The sequence below is a fragment of the Poecilia formosa genome, unplaced genomic scaffold (genome assembly GCF_000485575.1).
Source record: "Poecilia formosa unplaced genomic scaffold, Poecilia_formosa-5.1.2 Scaffold175, whole genome shotgun sequence".
In the NCBI taxonomy this organism is placed as follows: Eukaryota; Metazoa; Chordata; class Actinopteri; order Cyprinodontiformes; family Poeciliidae; genus Poecilia; species Poecilia formosa.
The window spans coordinates 1,120,808-1,142,297 of record NW_006800114.1 but is presented as its reverse complement, the minus strand read 5'-3'; the positions used below and the strand labels follow the sequence as shown (position 1 = coordinate 1,142,297).

At 39.4% G+C, this 21,490-nt stretch overlaps 2 protein-coding genes across 4 annotated transcripts in view; one reads left to right on the top strand and one right to left on the bottom strand.

Moving 5' to 3' along the window:
- Positions 1-1,393: 1,393 nt before the first annotated feature.
- LOC103147188 (retinol dehydrogenase 3-like) lies at positions 1,394-10,534 on the bottom strand. Of its 2 annotated transcripts, XM_007565417.2 has the most exons (6): positions 10,440-10,534; positions 4,651-4,695; positions 2,295-2,609; positions 1,947-2,205; positions 1,699-1,862; positions 1,394-1,626 (listed from the first exon to the last, which is right to left on the bottom strand). In XM_007565417.2, the coding sequence occupies exons 1-6, from the start codon at positions 10,483-10,485 to the stop codon at positions 1,403-1,405; spliced, it is 1,053 nt and encodes a 350-aa protein (XP_007565479.2). In that variant the 5' UTR covers positions 10,486-10,534; the 3' UTR covers positions 1,394-1,402. The 2 variants fall into 2 exon arrangements, with proteins under 2 accessions (XP_007565479.2, XP_007565480.1); XM_007565418.2 differs by lacking the exons at positions 4,651-4,695; positions 10,440-10,534 and adding an exon at positions 4,575-4,597.
- abcb11b (ATP-binding cassette, sub-family B (MDR/TAP), member 11b) overlaps positions 10,497-21,490 on the top strand; it is a 17,002-nt gene continuing 6,008 nt past the window's right edge. The window contains exons 1-21 of one of the 2 annotated variants that reach the window (XM_007565415.2): positions 10,497-10,594; positions 10,732-10,750; positions 12,317-12,346; positions 12,435-12,486; positions 12,567-12,874; positions 13,014-13,101; positions 14,337-14,470; positions 14,547-14,718; positions 15,534-15,658; positions 15,748-15,922; positions 16,045-16,158; positions 16,256-16,366; positions 16,745-16,870; positions 17,321-17,524; positions 17,720-17,890; positions 17,975-18,176; positions 19,232-19,304; positions 19,688-19,808; positions 19,882-20,055; positions 20,779-20,883; positions 21,158-21,319. In XM_007565415.2, the coding sequence (XP_007565477.1) occupies positions 10,516-10,594; positions 10,732-10,750; positions 12,317-12,346; positions 12,435-12,486; positions 12,567-12,874; positions 13,014-13,101; positions 14,337-14,470; positions 14,547-14,718; positions 15,534-15,658; positions 15,748-15,922; positions 16,045-16,158; positions 16,256-16,366; positions 16,745-16,870; positions 17,321-17,524; positions 17,720-17,890; positions 17,975-18,176; positions 19,232-19,304; positions 19,688-19,808; positions 19,882-20,055; positions 20,779-20,883; positions 21,158-21,319 (2,745 nt within the window). In that variant the 5' untranslated portion in view covers positions 10,497-10,515. Of the gene's footprint in view, positions 10,595-10,731; positions 10,751-12,316; positions 12,347-12,434; positions 12,487-12,566; positions 12,875-13,013; positions 13,102-14,336; positions 14,471-14,546; positions 14,719-15,533; positions 15,659-15,747; positions 15,923-16,044; positions 16,159-16,255; positions 16,367-16,744; positions 16,871-17,320; positions 17,525-17,719; positions 17,891-17,974; positions 18,177-19,231; positions 19,305-19,687; positions 19,809-19,881; positions 20,056-20,778; positions 20,884-21,157; positions 21,320-21,490 lie in introns of those variants that run through there. The other variant, XR_001663829.1, reaches the window with a different exon arrangement.

Here is a 21,490-nt window from a genome sequence, read left to right as displayed (position 1 = left end):
GGGAAGAAAATGGAAAATTTAAGCTATTTTAAAAAATGTAAGTCAAATTTTGCAAGGCACTGAAGTTGTATGGACGACACCCGAGTAGCTTAATCTAACTTTTTAGGGCTTGGTGGAAAGGGTTAACAATATTTCAGCATGAGACGTAAAACCTTTACAGATTAGAGCACATCTTGGACATTTGACTAGTGAAAAATTACCTTACCAAGCTGACTGCAGTTGTCTTAAAGCATTTGATAATTGGACAATAGCAAGAATCTTAAAAAAAAAAAAAATTAAAGCGATTGTTTCCGCCATTTATGATGAGCTGAAAAGAAATCTGAAGTCATTCCCAAACAACTCGTGCATAATTCTGTATGATTAAGCTGAAAATTGTGAATGTCCCAGAAAACTCAGACCGGGCAATTTCTTAGGCTCTACAGGCTGCAGCCAGCTTGTTGAATGTTAGATCTTTCTGTAATTTTAAGGCCATAAACCAGGGGTGTTTGAACTCCAGTCCTCAAGGGCCACTGTCCTGCAGTTTCTAGATGTGGCACAGATACAAAACACTGGAATGAAATGGCTTAATTACCTCCTTGTGTAGAGAAGTTCTCCAGAGTCCTGCTAATAACCTAATTATTCTATTCAGGTGTGGTGCAGCAGAGGCACATCTAAAAGTTGCAGGATACCGGCCCTGGAGGACTGGAGTTTGACACCTGTGGCAAAAAGTAACTGTTGAACATGTTTGAAAGAAAAAAAAAATGAAATTGCAGCACAACATAGGTTTTGCAAACTTGTATTTGAAAACTACTTCCAAACAAATGTTTTGCCATAAAGGAAAATGCAACATAAAAAAATATCCATACCAACTGGAGGGGTGGTGATTGGGGCTTATTTTGAGTCAACCACTGGATTATCTAACGTCTAAAGCAGTGTTTCTCAACTTTGGTCCTCGCCCCCCTGTCCTGCATGTTTTAGGTATTTCCCTTCTGCCACACACCTTAATTGTATCTCTGGGTGATTAACAGGCTTCTGCAGTACTTGATGGTCATGCAATCATTTGAATCAGCTGTTCTGGAATAGAGGCACATCGAAAACATGCAGATCAGGGGGGCGGTGAGGACCAGGGTTGAGAAACACTGGTCTAAAGGTCTGTGTGCACAGACTAGCCTAATTTTGTAACCAAATTGAAAGCAGGTTGGGCTTTTTATTGTTTTTCCTTAACCTTTAACACCTGACTATCTTCAATGCGGAGATTTTACTTTAAGCAGCAGATAAGGTGGCCTTGACCGTAACCTTGAGAGAGCAGCTCAACCTTGTCATGGTGAACAATTCAAGACTGAAACCGACTGCTAATATTGAAACGTGCATTGTCAGCTAAGATGTACAGAGTGGTAATGGAAGTGGATGAATAGATGGAGGGTTACTGTAACTTCTTGGCGATGGGAACGGCATTCTTCAGGAAGAAGTAATCAACAAAACAGGTTGGCATGTATGACATTGGCAGCCAGAAAAACTTGGCGTCCCAGCCGGGGGAATAACGTTTGCGTGGCCAGGTGGCGGACACGGCGTGCTCCATGCAGCTGACCACCTTCATCAGATCGCCGTCACTCATTTGGGAGACTTTTTCTTTTATCACGTCTTTGGCTGGAACAAAAGATGAGTCCGTTGAAGCAAATGAAAGACGACAAGTGACAGGAATGAAATGTTTACGCTTACATTTTTGGAGGTATTCAACCCCGTAGTCATCTTTGACATCCTGCGGCAGTCTGTCCCACAGCGTTTGGACGTTCCTGGTGTGGAGTTCACTGTCTGTGACGCTGGTCTTGAAGAATCCCGGCTCAATACAGAGGACTTTGACACCAAAAGGAGCCAGGGTGAACCTGAGGAAAATATGCCATCTTTGTCAACACTAAAAGGCCTGTGTTGGCGCAGGAGTACATTTATGGCGCAGGTTAATATTTCACCGGAGGCTGTCGTTGAAACCCTCGACGCCGAACTTTGAGACAGGGTATGGACCCCCGGTGACACAGATCCTCCCAAACACACTTGCGACATTCACCACTCGGCCTCTGGCCTTCTTTATCAGAGGCAGGACGCTCAGTGTGGCTCCGATCACCCCGTTCAGGTTAACCTCCAGCATTGATTTGTAATCGTCAAGGGTATGCCAGTCGCAGGGGCCGGAGGGAACAGCAACACCCGCGTTGTTTACTAAAGCCCAGAGACCTGCAAGGAACCCAAATACATATACAACCTTGAACAACCTGCTAAATTTCTCAATGAAAATTCTATCTGTCCATCTGCAACCAACTCACCATGCACCCCAACTTTGTCCTTAATCATGGCTGCAACTTTGGCCAAGCTCTCCTTCGACGTAACATCCAGGTGTGTTGTGATCAGGTTGCTGGAGCAGGCCTTCTTCAGCTGCTCCTCTCCCTTCTCAGTGTAACACCCGGCAATCACTCTGAAGCCCATCTTATCCAGATGGCGAGCCAGAAGGTTCCCAAAGCCGGTGTCGCAGCCCGTGATGTACACATACTTGTTGGCCTTGTCACCGACCCTGGGGAGCTCTCTGATCCAGCGGAACAGGTAGAAGAGCACGAGCAGAGCCAGAAGATACAGGAACATGTCTGTAATGTAAAAGAATGTTCTTATTTGCTACTGGAGGGAGGCAAGATCATCTGTAAAGAAGCATCAGGCAAAAATATTCTGGGTAAATACCACAGTCAACCAATCTGACCCTTAAACCAATGTTCATTTCCACCTTGTAATGTCATATGGCATTTGTTTGGTCATGAATGGCGCAGGGAAATAAACATATAAATAGTATTATTAAAAATCAGTCACTGGCTATAAAAGGAGCATTAATATTGGTCCAAATTTACATATTTGGACCAATATTAATGGTCCAAATATGTAAATAAAATGTATTATGTAAATATTATTACATATAATTTACATATTGGTGCAACCCTATTTTTTTCTGCTAATATGGAAAATACAAAGATTTTGCAAAAGGTCACAATCTTCATTAAGTTTGTTTTTTTTTTTTTAACAAAAATATCTAAAATGCAATTCTGGTGCCTTGGCAAGAGTTTGAACAAAGTCTTGTTCCTTAAGACCCCTCCAATGTGATTAAGTTCAAGAGTATAAAAGGGCCAGGCTACTTTTAAAATGAGTTCAACAACAAGAACGTCTACAACAAAAACGAGCTGAAACAAAAGAAATCTAGAGAGGGGGCAATACTCAAGTCAGACACAAGTAAATACAGATATTTCCCAACCTTCCAGCAGACACCAACACACAAGATGCATATCTGTTCAGACAGATATGCATCAGTCATTGAGTAGGAATGTTTGTCATAGTGGAATGGTTTGGCTGGGCTCATTTGGGTGGGTTTCTATATCCACATTCAGTGATTGCATTCATTTTTTTTTCTTTTTTTTATCTTGCCCTTATAATCTTATGTTTTGTAGTAAACTGAACCAGCAATGAAACTAATTTGGTTTCTCAAAGAGCCCTTTAGTAACTGTTTGGTTTTCAACAGAGTCTTTAAAAGCTGTTCAATTTTCCTTTTTGCATAGTTTGTTTGTGATCTTACACCCATTTGAAGAGAAGAAAAGATTTTTTATTGCAGATGTATTTATTTCTAGATTTTTTTAAATATAAAAACCCAACCTCTCTTCCATAACATTTTATATGGATTATGCAAAGAGATGCATACCTAACAAGTCCTCTTTGCATAAGCTGGCATGTAGATAATTGTAATAGATCTAACCTTTTTTGTGCCGCTTTTTCAGCTACAAAAGCTAATCACAAAAGCAAACTTGCACATCATTTTCTGTAATCACCTTGGAGGTCAAAGTTACACCTCCCAGTCTGCTCCAATGGTTGGTTGGTTGTGTGACAAATTCTGTCCTGTAGCTGACTACTTAAGTCTACACTCAGATCTTTATGACCACACTGTCTTCGATCACCAGCAGGATAATCTTTTTTTTAATTATTTATTGGTCATAAAATCTGCAACATTGTTAGTCTTCATGACCCTTCAGATTGTGTTACAATATTTCCTTATCAGTTTTATTTATATTTACAAAACCATGGATCACTAACTGTTCCAACAACTTTCAGAATCATATTTGGCCCAGAAAATCTGATTAATTTTATTTGTTTCATTTGGCATGAATGTGCTTCCGTACATGGAAGTCCTTCGGAAGATTACGAGCTCACTTCCCACCACACATTCTTCTGTCCTTTTACGAGCTAATAAATGAACACACTGACTGAAAAAGTTACATTTATATCATTTTTTTCTGCTAAGCCCAGTAATTGTGGTCAGAACGTTACATATGGCGTTGCTTTCACTTTTTTTTAACATTACGCTAAGGCGAAGAAAAAGTTGTTGCTGAGAGTTTAAAAACCTCCATGGAAAGCATAACGGAGTCTCACACTAAACTTACAGGATGAAACATTCATGCAACCATATTTCGTAACATGACAAGAGGACCTGCAGGGATCGATAGAGCGCATTTACTCTGATAAAGAGATTTAAAAATCTGCAGTAAAACAAAGTAATAAATAGTCGGACATCTCACCTCCTCTCTGTTCTCATCACCTTGACGTTTTATAAATTCTCCCTAATAGATACTGAAAAGGCAGAAAAAGAGTTACCTGCAGCAGAGTAATGTCCGTGGACTGTCTCCTGTTCGAGTGGACCTGATGAGACAAAGTCAGGAATCTAATCAGCAGATATCGAAATAGGAAACAATAGGCGCCCCCTGCTGGCAAGAGAAGGAATTGATTGTCCATATCCAGTTATGTTGGTCATCTTTTGTTCTGTTTTTTATTCATATCTATAGAGCTCCCATTAGTTTTCAGTTCTGATATTTTCATTCTGTACCATGTAGTGTTTTCATTTTTACCCTAGCATAAATGAAAATTTTTTAAATATATATTTTATATATAAATAACCCCAAATAAACTACAGAGCAATAGTTCCCAATGTGAAGTTAGCAGTAGGTGACATCAGCTAACAGTTGTAAAATTAAACATAGCTAAAATGCACAACATTAATAATGATAATAGTTTAAAACATATACAAAACAGAGCAAAATTACTCACAAAACACTGTATATGATTACATTTGTCTAAAGTACATGTCAAAAAATAATACTTGCAAAGAAATCCTTATATTTCTTTGCAAGTAAGAAATACTTGCAAACTGTACAGTAACTGGTACAGTTACTGTACCAGTTACAGTAACTGTACTGTAACTGGTACAGTTACAGTTGCTGTCTGTAACTGTACCACAGTTACAGACAGCAACAGAAAAAGAGGGAGGAGCTGCTGGTTGCTATGGTAACTATCAACCGTGTAGAGCATCATAGCTGAACTTAATACACCAATAAATGTCTGAAGAAACAACTTCTTGACTAAGCAAAATCAATTTTAAGAATTTATATAAACACAAACTTCACATTTGTAATATTGTTAAAATAAAACCCTGTTACATTTGCAAATGTCTAAATTTCCCTCAAGTCTGACTTCAGTTTTCATGGCGCAACCTTCAGAAAATCTCCAGGGTAAGTTCCATAAAGGTTTTCTGAATTCTCCAAAGGTTAGCTTCAACAAGGACAGTGTAACCACCAGGGAAATATGAAGGAATATCCTCTAAATTTGTACCAAAAATGGCTGAATATTAACTGCGAATTTGGTGCAACCTTCAAAAAACGTCCAGGGGGAACCGTGCATTAAGGTTCTCCCAAGGTTAGTTTCAGCATTGACTTGCAAACTTATGAGAACTACTAGTGTTATCTATAGTTAGCTACAACTTCAGCTATATTGCTTTCAGAGAGCATCCAATGAATGTTCCTAAATCCATCTATCAATCCATCCATCCTCCATTTCTTTCTTCGTATTTCACAGACATTCATGTCGAGTGCAAGTACTTATACTTTGACAAGTGGTCTAAAATAACTTGAAATTTGGGGTTTGAAATTTGAGAGAGAAAAAAAAATCTTTTAATGGATCACATCCCCATGAGAGTAACTCTGAGCCCAAACTGTATTCAGCCTGAAGATGCCATCAAAATAGTTACACAGCAGGTGGCAAACTGATGAAACCTGCTGAAATCTACAGTAGGAACCTCACCATCATCACTTTTTGGTCTCCATCCAGCAATAACATTCTTTAACTTCCAGTCTGTTTACAGTCTGCTGCTGAACGCCTGTCTGCAGCAGCACTTATGTTTTTCAGACTTCAGAGTGCAAAACTGTGTCTGGAATAAACTGGTGCTGGATTTCCTTAAGTCTCAATGTGACTGATGAAAACCAAGCTAACATTAAGAAAATGCAGAGCTGGTGGAAATGACGATCAAAATGCTTTTATTCAGTTTTGTGTTTATTCCCATAAACCCTTTGAGATTGTTTGTGCTCCCACACCAAACACTAAGAAACGAGGAGTAGCAGCTTTCTGTTTTGACCTTTTAGAGGTTTTCATTTAGCTCTTGAGCCTTGATTACAACAAGGCTCAAGAGCCTTGTTGTAATCAAGAAAAGTCCTATAGGACTTTTCTATAGGGCTAGAAAAGTCCTATAAAGGTTGCGGTTGTTTATTACTTTCCATCAATGTGCAGAGTGTTGATCAGAGGGACTATTAAAAGTTTTCATAAGTACCCCTTAAACCCTTTCACTTTTTAAAATGTTTCAGCGACAAGGTTCAGTGCATTTTTTTTTTTCCATTCGTGATTTTATGTGACAGCCTGCATTTGTTTATGGTTCTCTCATGATGTGTCTTCCTCAAAGACTCAAATACTTGGGCAAGACAAGTGGGAGTTGGAACCCAGATTTATATTGGTAGATATTCTTAATTTTCTTCCAGTTTACAATTTTCCACTACCTTGTGTTGGCCAATCACATAAAATCCGTTCGAGTTTGTTGTCAAATGCAAAGGAGATAAAAGGGTAAGAATATTCCCAAGTTTTGAGAAGAAAAAGTGTTCAAAGACTTTCACAACTCGTTGTTGAGGGTTCTATATTCCACAGTCAGTTTGCTATAAGTCATATTGGAGCTACAGACATTGATTCTTACTTTTGAAACATCATCAATCTGCCTAGAATTGTAAAGATGTTTTCTTTAGTGAGATGCTTCTCACATTTCTACCACCTGGTGGCAGCAGTGTAGTTTCCTGATCGCTGCTTGTATTCGCCTCTGGAGATGGAAAAGGAAAAATCTTATTTACAAAACAAAACAGCAAATATTAATTATTATGCGTTCACATTCTTTCAGGCGTGTGACTGATGTTTTTAGTAGAATGTCTTAAAGAAATCACCCAAACACAATGAAATGCTGTTGCTAAAACGTTTGTTTGTTTTTTTCTTGCGGTTGCTGCGTTGCTTTCTCATTAACTAAATTTACGGAGCATTATCACATATAAAATATCTGCAGAGTTTTACAGACACAGTGGTCCTTGTCATGCAGGTCCTGGCAACATTTATAGCCCGGGGTGAACGACCGTCTGTTCACTACTACTCACTTGTTTTTATGTGCATACAGGATGATTGTTATAATATTAAACAAAAGAATTACACTAACAGGTATTTAAGAAATGAGAATTATGTGTTTGATGACTCGTTTTAATTATCCACCTGCTGAACTTTCCTAATTAATAACATTTATTTCTTTAAAACCAATGTCAGCGAAGCATAAACTTTAGTCTTTTTATTTAGCTAGTTTTGAATGTGCTCACATTTTTGTTTACTTTTGTATGAGAATTTGTTCTTGCAAAGAAAAAAATTCTATGGCAGAGATAAACTAAATTTTTAGTTTGTGTTACTCCATTTCAGGCCCTCTTAGTTTACTTTGAACGTTCACTAGAAACATTCACCAGTTTGTTCTACATAGGTGACCAGGTTGCTAGATGAGGGCAAAAACCGCAAGTGCACTGGCAACCCATAGTGGAGACAACTTTGGAGAGGACAATAACCCTCCTGTGTCCCCTTGACAATTTTTGCCTCTTTTTAAAATATATTCTATATTTGGCTGTGTTGAGGAAAATGCCATAAAATTTGGCAAATTTGACATTATAATTTTGTGGTGAATTTTAACTTTTGTCATTTTGTTTAAATTTTTATATGCCTTTAAACTAACTAGAGTACATTAAAATTTTTATACTCATTACAATTATAAGAATATTTTTGATTCTATTAAATCCTTTCAAAATGTCATATTTTACACATGGTTAAGGCATTATTTTATTTTCCTTGTAGCTAACAATTTTCATAAACGGAATGAACAAAATAACACGTCCCCTTTTTTTCAAATCTTGTATTTAAGGGTTTAAAAGTTGAGAAAATTTCAGATTTTTTTTAGTATCACGAGGACTGAAGTTAACAGTGACAGAATCTCTACAAAATATGTCTGACGACCTTTAAAAATAGCCAAGAGCAGCTGTGTCAAATGAAACAAGTGAAATATAGAGGAAGGTTTTGTTTTATGCCTCGATAAAATTAATGATTTTTTTTTAAAATTCACATTCAAAAATGACATTTAAACCATTAGCTACATGTAGGTACATCTTGCTGACTTTAGTTAGTCAACCATTAGCGGAATTAACTTAATTGCCTAGAACTGTATCGTCGCCATCTTGAATTGCGGAACACGCAACTGTTCCTCCGAGAGTGAAGACGTCAGTTTTTGGTGCCGCTTCCAGCTGTTATGGCAAAACAAAAACGAATAGTATGCGACCTCTCAACAACATTTCACAGGTGAGAAGTTGATTTTGATATATTCCATAGCTTAGCAGAAATAAATACTTAAAATATATCAATGTGTGTGTGAGGTAACAACTGATGAGATGCAATTTTAAGAATTACTGAAATTAACTAACTATATCATTAATATCATCTATATTCACTTACAATGGATATTTAACGACAGCAAGCACGGTTAGTGAAGCTAATATGTTAATCAACTAATTTCTGAAGGATGCATAGTGTCACTTGTTAATTTGAGTACACGTTGTAGATCTGATCATTTTACTATTTTTAAAATAAGTTAATGATCATAATATAATATCTCCCATCAAAATTATGTGGAATGACTGCAGTTTCTGGCCATTCTTTTACAAAACAAGCATGTTTACCAAAAAAACAAACAAAAAACCCCCAAAGAAATAGTACATGTGGTTTTTGCTGCTACATTGTTTAGAATAACGTGCACTGTATAATGTACAATAGCTTTACTTTTTTGTGAAGACGTTTAAATAAAACTGTGCCATGAAGAAGATTCCAGATCTTTGTGGAGAAAATGAACAGAAGTTAATTATTGTTGACTGTCCTCAGCAGACATGTATAATTAAAATGTATTGTTAAAAATTTTGTGGTGAAAATAAACTGACTGGCAAACTAGATCATTTATTACCATAATCCAATATTGATACTTCTTGCTGACATTAGCTAATGAGTCACTAGTTAAAACTGACTTTATTACTTAATCAGTGATGTATGCCGATGCAATAAAACTACAGCACCATTAAATGAGCCATGATACATTCTAAAATGCTTACAGGTATTTTTCTTTGCTATATTTTTGTCTCCAGAGCTATAACCTGAGAAGTTTGGACATTATCGTTGAAAAGTTTAAGTAATTCTGTTGAAAAAATAAAACTAATGTATTGTATGGGTCACATTGATATGTCTCAAGGGTTTATTTTAGCTAATCTAGATGATTATGGCTTATAGCTGGTATCAAAAACCATCAAAACATCTCTCGCTCGCAAAATTAAATCTATTTCAATTCATTATCGCTGGCATATTTCCCATTGAATCATAGAACAACAGTTACTATTCATCCCACAGACTTTTCAACCTTGCTATTGAAGAACAGCTGCTAAATCATTGGATACATTCACTGAAACCTTTGCATTTTCCTTTCCTGGCCTAATTAGATTCTAATGAAGTCTTGACTTGAAGCAGTTTCTCTATTAAAGTCACTCAGAACTGAAACATGTTTTTCACCCAATTGATTGCTAAAACACTGGCACTCATAATGCCACTCAGTTCATTACAAGATTGACTTCTTCTTGAGGAACCACATAGTCACCATTTGACGCTATTATTTCCCCTGGACACGTTGGCCACATTTGGCAAATACACAGAAAGAGCGCAGGGCTTCTGCGAGGGAACTGTTTGCTCTGCAAGTTCACTGGCCTTTTCAGTACAGGAACCGATAGGACACTTACCTTCAAACAAAGCAATCTGACCCTAAGGTCCAACCAAGCCCAAATAACACCATGTGACCCGGCTGCCAACGTGAAGAGGATGTCGATACGAACCCACCTGACAAACCGTCACAACTACAACCACCTTCCAAAGGAGCCGCGCGTCATCCGATCGTACTGTGGAGTTTATACTTGCCTGGACTTTTAATCGTGAAGAAGAGAGAGATCAGATTGGGAACATACCTTGCTTGCATCTGTGAATTAATCCGACTCGGAGTTTGGGTTTCATCCTCAGACGTCCGTGGCTGATTTTGTCACCATGCCGACGGGATCTGTAAAGCTCCACAGCATAAAAAAACTGGGGCAGGATAACCACAGCTATGAAGTTTCAGACGAAGGTAATGTACTATGTCCTATATAAATTATTTTTAACAATAATGACTATTAATCAAGTTGCAATGAATGCAGAAAGAGTGGTTAGATAGACACTAAATAGAATATTTATTATATTATCCGTTCTGTGTTTGTGTTGCAGGTCCAGCGGGCTCCTACATGTAAGTATAGCGTTAAAATACTAAATACTAGAAACAAAAAACTGTCATACTTTCCTAACAATACATACAATATAGGTTCTTATCCATAAAATGACCATTTGTTCGCACCTTGACTCCTTGCACCCACAATTTTCATGTATATTATTAGGATTGTGCATGACAAACCAACACAAAAGTACAAAACTGTTATTTCCACTTTTTTATGAAGTGGAAAACAAAGTTTTTAAGAACATCAAATAAAATCTGAAATGTACCCCTTGCAGTCTGATAACCCTAAAAGAATACGGCAGCAACATGTAGTTATTTCAGAATCTTACATTTTAATAAATACATGAAAGCATCTAAAACATCTCAAAGCCGGATCAGTTTAGTCAAAGCCTCGGCTCTTTAACATCTGAAAACATAAGGAATGACCTCAAGTTGGTGTTTAAATTAGTCATGACAGATCTGGTAAATTTCTTTTATCTAGAGTGAGTCTTCGTGTTTGCGATCAAAAAGATAGATTTTACTTAATTTATGTCTTGTACATATTTGTTGACATGACCAAAACGATTAAAATCACCATCTGCCATCAGGGAAGCGAGTGTGCAGAAGACTCACTTTGGATAAAATGTTTTTGCAGATCGATCAGGAGAAATAATTAAATGTATCTGAAGGGAAACAATTATACCTTCTTTTTTTAATTTTCACAAAATTTGGGCCACAATCCCAGGGTCTGAAGAGGTTAATATCATCCCTAAGAAAAGATGTAATGTCAACTCAATCCCACTCCACAACCTCAGCTGACACTGTTGTCTGCTACCTGTCAGCAACATTGATAACCTCCATAGCACCTTTACGAAGAACACAAATAGAATATAAAAATCAACTTAAGGAAAGCATTAAACACAGGAAGTTAATTGCTGGTTGCATTTTTCTTGAGCTGGTACAATGGCTCTATATTAATGAAAAACCATCAATAGACTGTATATTCAGATATCATCTATTTCACTTTGATCACAGGCTTTCTTCTCGAATGTTTTTAAAATGTACCTTTTTCCAGTCAGCCAGCATGGATTGATTTCAATAATCAAGCAGATAAATTATTAACGCAACTTTGATGAGAGATTGCTGACAGAAACCAAGCTAAAGAAACAATGTGAGATGATTTTTAGATTTGTGATATGATGTGTCATTATTTGCACCATAATCAGGTTTTCCATTGCTTTAGCACATGTGCAGTCATTGGAGGTTTGTGGCTGAGAGCACGGAGACTACGTCACGTTTCTGCTGTGGAGGAATGCTATGATTTCCTGCATTTTGATTGGTTTTGGGATTGGCAGAGGAAGGGACCTATTCATGCAAGAACCCCCAGCATCTCAGAGTATGCAATTGTTGAAAAATCTCCTTTTTCAGAAGGTTAAACGAGAACATATTTTCTTATTTCAGGGAGGCTTTAGCTGTTTGCAGAAAGTTCCAGAGAACAGAAGGGACTCTCTATGCATTTTGTATTAAGTTCTCATTGTACCATAATATAAAAGGGTTACCAGGGGGCAGTGACTCACTGTTCCGCTTTGTTCCATGCAGGTCCATGACTAATTCAAAGGACAAGGAGAAGTAAGTACTAAATGGCAGTAGATGTTCTGAATTCCTAATTCCACTCACCTTGTAAATAAAAGAGTTGACCTCCCCACTTCCCAACCAGGGTTAAAGAAAACCAAGAGCAACCTGCAATTAGAGTCGGCTTCTTCCAGCTGGTAACAATCCTTCCACTTTTTGTGTTTTCGTGAGATTTCTCCCTGTAACACAAAGCGCGTTGTCGATGTTTGCCGCCCAGTTCCGCTTTTCCACTTGCAAGGACGTCGCAATGATGATAGTGGGCAGCTTTTGCGCCGTGCTGCACGGCTCGGCCCAGCCGCTCATGCTGCTGGTGTTCGGCCTGCTCACCGACACCTTCATTGAGTACGACATCGAGCTCAACGAGCTGAGGGACGACCGCAAGGAGTGCGTGAACAACACCATCCGGTGGAAGAGGAACTACACCATAATCCAAGACCCGACTCAGCCTCTGAACCAGTCGGATCTGGGCCTAATCATCAACTCCACGTTAGAGATGCTCATTCCTCTCAGAAACATGTCCTGTGGGTAAGTGGGCTGTAAAAATGCATGAGGTTATCTCTTTGAACTGTGAATGCACTATGAAGACGTTACTTGTTAAAAAAGCCACATATGCATTTAGGTTTTTTGTGTATGTTTTATTAAGTGGCTGTGTGCTGACTTTCAGGATTCTGGACATCGAACATGAGATGACCATGTTTGCTTTCTATTATGTTGGAATTGGAGTATCTGTATTCTTGCTAGGATACTTACAGGTTAGTCCTGAAATGTTCATCTTTGCAGCATTAGCTTCACGAAGAAGCCATCTTGAAATTATTTGACCCAATCAATTGTGAAATCATTGAATCAAATTAGATGTAGAACATCAGATATACTGGGATGGCGTTCCTTTGTTAATAAACTAAATCACTAATCCTAGGTATGATCATCATCATCACCATTTTGTGAGTCTAGTGGCCAAAAGTCAAGCTTTTAAATCCTCCCACTATTCACTATTCAACTTTTAACCCTTTCTTTTGACTCAAACTCAAATGGGCCATCTATTGGCTGAAGCTCTGGAGCCTGTCCCCATTGCTTTAAAAGTAATTAAAGCACTATGATCAACAATTAATATAAAAGGCTAAATTAAATGAAAAGAGAATCAAAAACATGATGAAACAGTCTAATATAATGAAACTAAACCTGGGACTGCTGATCCACCTCAGTTAAAGCTGAAGACAGGCTTTGAAAATCAGTTTTCCATATTAGCTTCCCATTCTGTAACCAGAAGTGACTTCCTGGTATTGTTTACTTTGCCTGCCTTAATATCAAAGCGAAAAATTAATATATTTTGCTTATTTGATGCTTTTACTGCATTACGCACAAATTAACTTAGAATAGCTGTGTTTCCATAAATTTGCGTAATGGAAATGTGTAATTTTGGAAAAAACAACAACAAAAAAAACAACTTTTGTTTGTCCATAAAAGGTTTGGTGGCAGGATGAGCACCAAACCTGTATTAAAATAGTTTGTCTTGCAAAACTGCAATGGACACACTTCTTTTTGAATCACATAAGTTACATGATCAACAACAGGATGTTACCACTGCTGCAAACTACAAAGAAGACTGCAGGAAGTAGCTGGAAGATAACGGCACCGAATGTTTTTTTTGTTACCGTGTGAACAAACCTATTCGTGTGAGATTTTCATTGCATTTCTTATTGATCAGAACATCGCAATTGCAAAATTGTAAGTTTTTCGTCATTGGCAGAATATTGACAAAGTTTTGCACACATTCATAAAATTCTTAAGCCTGCCACAATTTTCAGGTTTTTATTTGAAAAATAAATACTGGTGTTCTGGCTCTTCAGCAATATTGTATTACTACTTTGCGTAGCTGATTCTAATTGTGATATAATTTTTAAAAAAAGCCTTTGTAAACAGATTAATGTAATTCTTCAAAACCTAACTGACCAAACGTAAGCATGACCTCCTTTCCCTCCACTGACAGATCTCTCTGTGGGTGACGGCCGCTGCCAGACAGATTCAGCTCATCAGAAAGATGTACTTCAGTAAAGTGATGAGGATGGAGATCGGCTGGTTTGACTGCACCTCTGTCGGGGAGCTCAACACCCGCATGTCGGAGTGAGTTGGGGACAGACGGGTTGACACTCTGGGCTGCAGCCCAGGAGTCTGACTTACAGACTCTCTGTCTCAACAGTGACATAAACAAGATCAACGACGCCATCGCCGACCAGGTCGCCATATTCGTCCAGCGCTTCACCACGTTTGTGTGCGGCTTCTGCATCGGGTTCGTGAAGGGATGGAAGCTGACGCTCGTCATCATCGCCGTCAGTCCACTGATTGGGGTTGGAGCAGGTCTCATGGCTCTGGTGAGAAAACAACTGCTCTTCGTTGTGTGTAAATTACCTCGACTTAATTAACTGGCACTTATCTTGACATTTCAACCTCACTTTAACTTGTAACAAGTAGAATCTTGACTTAATTTCTCATTAAAGCTGGTCAAAAGTCCGTTTTTAAAAAGAAGCTGGAAAGCTTTTCTATTGTATCTGTTGTAGAAATTGTTCATTATGGTATATTTGATAACTTTATCTTTTAATTTTTATTGCTATGTATGCTAAATCTGTCATCTCTCATATGGTTGAATGATTTCTATTGTGTGTTTTTAATTAAAAGTAAAGTTTTTTATGTTTTGGATCTCTAGTGATTTACATATATAATATAAATTTTGTTTATTATTGACTAAAACTAGAAAAAAAATATGTTTTTTTTAATTTAATGAAATTTGTGGCCTGCCATTAGTTAAAACAAATCCAGTTTTGGACTGCAGGGCAAAAAGTAAATCCTCACTAATGAGGATACTAAACAATAAAACATTTATTAAACTGATTTTCTTTGGGGAAAAAATATTTTTACATATACAATATAGCAGGTTTAGATTTAGATGGACTATCTAACCCCCAAATAATATGATTGCAGAGAAACTAAAAATGGCTTCGGGCTTAATCTTATTATTGTGCTAAAGTTGTAAAAAACCAAACAAATACATTTCTAGGTGCTGTAACTTGAAAATGAACTTATGAAGGTTTCTACAAGTCTCTGACTTTTTCAGTTGACCTAGCATATATTTATATATGGAGTGAGTTTCGACCCTCTTTAATCAACTTTGCATCCGTTTCCCATGCAGTTTGTGGCCAAGCTGACAGGGATGGAGCTGCAGGCCTACGCTAAGGCCGGCGCCGTGGCCGACGAAGTCCTCTCTTCCATCAGGACTGTCGCTGCTTTTGGAGGGGAGAAAAAGGAAGTGGACAGGTGCGGATTGTGCAAGGGTACAAACTGGAAGCGAGCAGCGTCAATTCTTTTCTGTGGAACTGAAGTCGAGCCTCTGTCGTTTTCTATAGGTATGACAGGAACTTGGTCTCGGCGCAGCGATGGGGCATCAGGAAGGGGATGATCATGGGTTTCTTCACTGGGTACATGTGGCTGATCATCTTCCTGTGTTACGCACTCGCCTTCTGGTACGGCTCCACTCTGGTGATCGACACTGAGGAGTACACGCCAGGAACGCTGCTGCAGGTACATACGACTTAACACGCAATGCATGTCTTACAAATCTTGTATAAGTCAGAGTTTTGTTAATACTATCTGGAAATGTAGAGAAAAGAAAACCTCCAGCAAAACCTTCTGTTTTCCTTCAGGTTTTTTTCGGGGTGCTGGTTGCAGCCATGAATTTGGGTCAGGCCTCCCCATGCTTGGAGTCGTTTGCAGCTGGCCGCGGCGCTGCTACTATAATATTTGAGACTATTGACAGGGTAGGAATGCCTCATCCTTTACATCTTCCCACTGAAAATTTTAGCTTAAATAATTGCCTTATCATATATTTTCATTACCTTTGATTTGTCGTCCCAGGAGCCAGAAATCGACTGCTTATCAGAAGCTGGATACAAGCTTGACCGGGTCAAGGGAGATATCGAATTCCACAATGTGACCTTCCACTATCCATCCAGACCGGAAGTTAAGGTAAAGTACTAATAAAAAAAATATTTGAAGGCTTTATGAATTTTTTAGATTTTAAACCCTGAACGCATACAAGGAAGCTCCAACTGAACAATTAAAGTAAAAATAAATCGAATATTTATTTATTTTTACTTTGGAGAGAAGAAACTATTGATTTCTAAATTCCTAATTATGTATAATAAGCTCTGATTATGCCATGTAAAAAATGTTAGTTTTAAAGAGACACGGTATTTCAGAGCCAGCTGTCTGTTCGTCCAACATTTTGTCCTCTTTGTGTCTGCCTCCGTAATTCAAATATCCAATAACGCCGACCCCTTGAGATTAGATTTCTGCAAGTCAGTATATTTCTGATTATGGAGCAAAGAGCCTGTCTGTGAACAGATCCTGGACCAGCTCAGCGTGGCGGTGAAGTCAGGTGAGACCACCGCCTTCGTGGGGCCGAGCGGAGCGGGGAAGAGCACCGCCATCCAGCTCATTCAGCGCTTCTACGACCCTAAAGAGGGCATGGTAGGTGCTGGCCTCGGCGTATCGCACTCATAATGAACCGGTTCCTCCATCATTCCTCCCATCGCTTCTCCTGAGACCGAAGCTTTCCTCGATATACTCCTCCCTCCTTTTTGAGCTCTCAAAAAATAACCATCCCCTGAGGGTGACAGAGGTACATGATAATCCGTTTCATTATTCAGTTAATGGTTCCTAACAGCCTCATTTTTCACTTTTTGAAAGAACTGCACACCCTCGCGCACCCTCCCTTCCTCTTTTCCAGCCTATCAGAAAGGACATATCGCTTTCTGAAGGTTTTCGAAAAGACTGACAGCCTTTTCGTTTCAAACTACCATTGTTGCAAAGAAAGAAGAAAAAAAAGGGCTGGGGGGGGCCTTCGCGTGGCACGCTGCTTTAATAGCATCATCCATCAAGTTTAGCATCGGCTTCTGCTCACTGTCCCCTTTGTCTTAGGTGACGCTGGACGGTCACGACATCAAAGGCCTGAACATCCAATGGCTGCGCTCTCTCATTGGCATAGTGGAGCAGGAACCTGTTCTGTTTGCCACCACCATCGCGGAGAACATTCGCTACGGTCGACCCGGGGTCTCCATGGCGGACATCATCACCGCTGCGAAGGAGGCGAATGCGTACAACTTCATCATGGACCTCCCACAGGTTTGACACACAGAGAGAGAAAGAGGATGAGAAACATCCAAGTTAAAGATTTGTTGTTTTTGTTGGGGGATTTTTGTTTTTGCATCTTTATTGTTCCAGATCGTCAAACACAATGTGGAAAAAGTACGAGCAAATAACTGGCTGTTATTGTACTTTGAAAAGTACAATTTTCTTTTCTTTTCTTAAATCCTGCAGAAATTTGACACATTGGTGGGCGAGGGTGGGGGTCAGATGAGCGGAGGGCAGAAACAGAGGATAGCCATCGCTCGGGCTTTGGTCAGGAACCCTCGTATCTTACTGCTGGACATGGCGACTTCTGCTCTGGACAACGAGAGTGAAGCCATCGTTCAGGAAGCTCTGGATAAAGTATGTATGTCTTGGGCATGCATTCTGTTTCCAGGTAACCCAGTTACAGTCGTGAAATCTGAAATGCTTTGGGCTTTCTTACAGGTACGCATGGGACGCACCACCATCTCTATTGCTCACCGACTGTCCACCATAAAGAACGCAGACGTCATTGTTGGCTTCGAGCGTGGCCAGGCTGTGGAGAGGGGCAAACATAATGAACTGCTGGAGAGGAAGGGGGTGTACTTCACTCTTGTCACCCTGCAGAGCCAGGGAGACAAGGCTTTGAATGAGAAGGCCCGGCAAAGTGAGTCTAGCACTTTAAATAAATCTGGCCTCGTCAGCTGCCAAATATTGAGGAAGTCTTTCTTTCAAAGCCAGAACCTACAACAATAGTACACAATTTCTTTGCTTTCAAAATTATATTGACATTTTTCTGATAACACAAACTGTTGCAGAGTTATGCAAATTCCCCTTGAGCAAATGAGTTGACTTCGACATGTTCTGTGTTAGCATGCTAACAGCTCCATTAGTGGCCTTAACGGCCCTACTAGTGAACTTGATGGCCCAGTTAATAACCTTAACGAACCTATTGGTAACCTTAATAAGCACGTTAATAACCTTAATGGACCCATTAGTAAGCTTATTTGCCCGATTTGTGACCTTACCTCACCAATTAATGACCATGATAACCCCATTAATGACATTAATGGACCTATAATTAACTTCAATGGACACATTAATGACCCTAAAGGACCAATTGGTCACCCTAACTACCCAATTAATCAACTTGATGACCCTATTAATGACCTTAAAAGGCCCTTTGGTGACCTTGTTGACCATAGTAATGACCTTCACGAACTAAATGGTGACTTTGCAGTCCCCTATTAGTGACCTTAATATCTTCATTGATGACCTTGACTGCTCCATTAGTGACATTGACAGCCCTGTTAGTGGCGAACTGATCCACTGAAGGTAAGATTGTATAGCTTGTGAGAAAAATCGAAGATTGTTCTCAAAAATTGATACATTGTTCTGATTGCAAATTTTAGCCTCACATGTCCCGCCCAGAACCAAAGATGACTTTTTAATAATGCACCAAAATATGTCCAGTTTCTTTCCATTTAAGCTTTTAGGATTGTTACTTTATTAAAGAGATATGTTTTTTTTTTAATCCAGTTCAAGCAAGTTACTGTCCCTTCGACTTTTATCTCCGTGCTCAGACGCTGTCTGCTGAACTCACACCCACACACATAGTAGATACTGCTTGTACTCTTCTTCTAGTCTCAGTATTTATAAAGGAATAGCTGATCAGAGAACTATGTGAAACGAATCACTTTCCTTTCTCCTGTCTTCTATTAGTGGCTGAGGGTGGCGAGCCAGAGCCAGAGAGGTTAAATCTATCCAGAGCGGGCAGCTATCGCGCCAGTTTAAGGTATTGTCCGAACACTGTCTACATTAATTGCTCTTTCACTCACTTCGGGTTTCGCATTCATTTACTCAGCTTTAAATGTGCATCTAAATAGGACTGCTCCAGCTGTCTTTTTACAGCTGAAATCGACTGTGCCACAGCAATCACCGTCACCGTAATTTAGTTAATTACCTTTTATATTCCCTTCGACATTTAGAACGTTTAGCTTACGCTGTCATCCAGAGCCGCTTAAATATTGCGGCGAGAGGACAGAGAGAGAGGCTGAAAGGTTCCCATTAATAAGTTCAATTACTACAACAGTGCTGAGTGGTTACATTGTACGAAAACACCTGAATATGTAAGCGTGCAATAAGCGAAGGACGTCTGAGACGATTTGTTTTGAGCAGAGCTTCGATCCGCCAGCGCTCCCGGTCCCAGCTCTCCAACCTGATCCCGGACTCCTCGGTTCCCGTCGTTGGAGACCTCGGCCCCAGAGCCTACTCTATGTCTCAAGAAGACAAATACAAGGTGGGTTGCAATGTCTATTTTTAGCCTCGCCGTCTTTAATCAGTCAGCACAGCTAACCTGCCTGTACCTTCAGAAATCCACGCCGGAGGAGGAGAAGGAAGAGGAGCTGGTGGAACCTGCTCCGGTTGCCAGGATTCTAAAGTACAACGCTCCAGAGTGGCCCTACATGGTGTTTGGATCTCTGGGAGCTGCAGTCAACGGAGGCGTTAACCCAGTTTACTCGCTGCTGTTCAGTCAAATCCTGGCGGTAAGATCTGAGGGAAAACCAGCGACGGCCAAAGTTGTTTTTCATCGTGGAACATCTTTACAGTTTGTCTTGTTAAAATAACAGATTTCAGTGTGTTTTTTGGGGGGGACGTTTTGTGTGAAAGACCAACACAAAGTAGTTGGAAATCTAAAAAAGTGTGGCGTGCCTTTTATTTTTGCCCCTTTTCAAATGTCACAAGAAATGGCTTAGGAGAGAAAATCAGAGTTGATAAGATGAACGGAGCCAAATATAGGATGATAGTTGGAGGAAAGTCTGTTTTAGGTTGCTGAAGATCTGAGAGAGATGTGAGATTCAAGTTCCAAAGTCCCTAAAGTTTAACTTAGAAGTAGATCAGAGGGTATTCATGTGTTGGAATGGACCAGTCAAAGTCCAAACTGATCTAGATTCAGCCATTTTGCAAAGAAGACATACATGGCAAAATTGAGAAGTGCAAACCTGGGAGAGAGAATGTCTGAGGGCTGAATTAAACGCCACACTTTTTAGATTAATACATGTAAAAAAAATTAAAACAATATATTATTTTCCTCTTTTTTCACTGTTATGCACTACTTTGTGTCGAGCTCTAATAGTAATATAAAATAAACACTAGAAAACACTTGAAAACTTTCAAATATATTTCCTAGACTATTCACATGTGGACATGAGGGTCCATATTGAATATTTCTCCTTCTTCTTCTGTGTCTTTGTGCTGCATGTTTGCAGACCTTCTCGGTGACAGACCCCGACGCTCAGAGGAGGGAGATTAATGGAATCTGCGTGTTCTTTGTCATGGTTGGAGTCGTCTCCTTCTTCACCCAGATGCTGCAGGTAGAGCAGCAGTTAGCTCCGACAAGACCGATTGCTTCACTGTTTTTTTTCTTCTGCTGTCTTAAAGAGAGCACAAGAAGTCAGAACAGAACACTCTCACGTTGATAAATGAATACCTGTATCGAATAATAAAAAAAAAAGCTTCACCTCATTTCCTTAGGAGGGGAATATCGAGTCCCGGGAGTTCATAAGTCAGAATAGAGATGTTACACTGTGTTCGCGTGACGGCATTTTAGATTTAATGAAAACCATTCCTGTCTGCGTGTGTCTGCAGGGTTACGCGTTTGCCAAGTCCGGAGAGCTGCTGACCCGCAGGTTGCGACGAATTGGGTTTCAGGCCATGCTGGGCCAGGAAATCGGTTGGTTTGATGACCACAGGAACAGCCCCGGAGCTCTGACCACACGCCTGGCGACCGACGCCTCGCAAGTGCAAGGGGTTAGTTAAAGCCTCGAAACTAATGATTACTTCAGTGATCGATTATTCTGACGATAAAGCGCACAGGAAAATTGATACATTCTTCAGATTTTTCATTTAACCACTAAAGTCCTATTTTAAAAACAATGTTAGAAATACATTTAAAAAATGCAAATAATTCATTTAAATGAA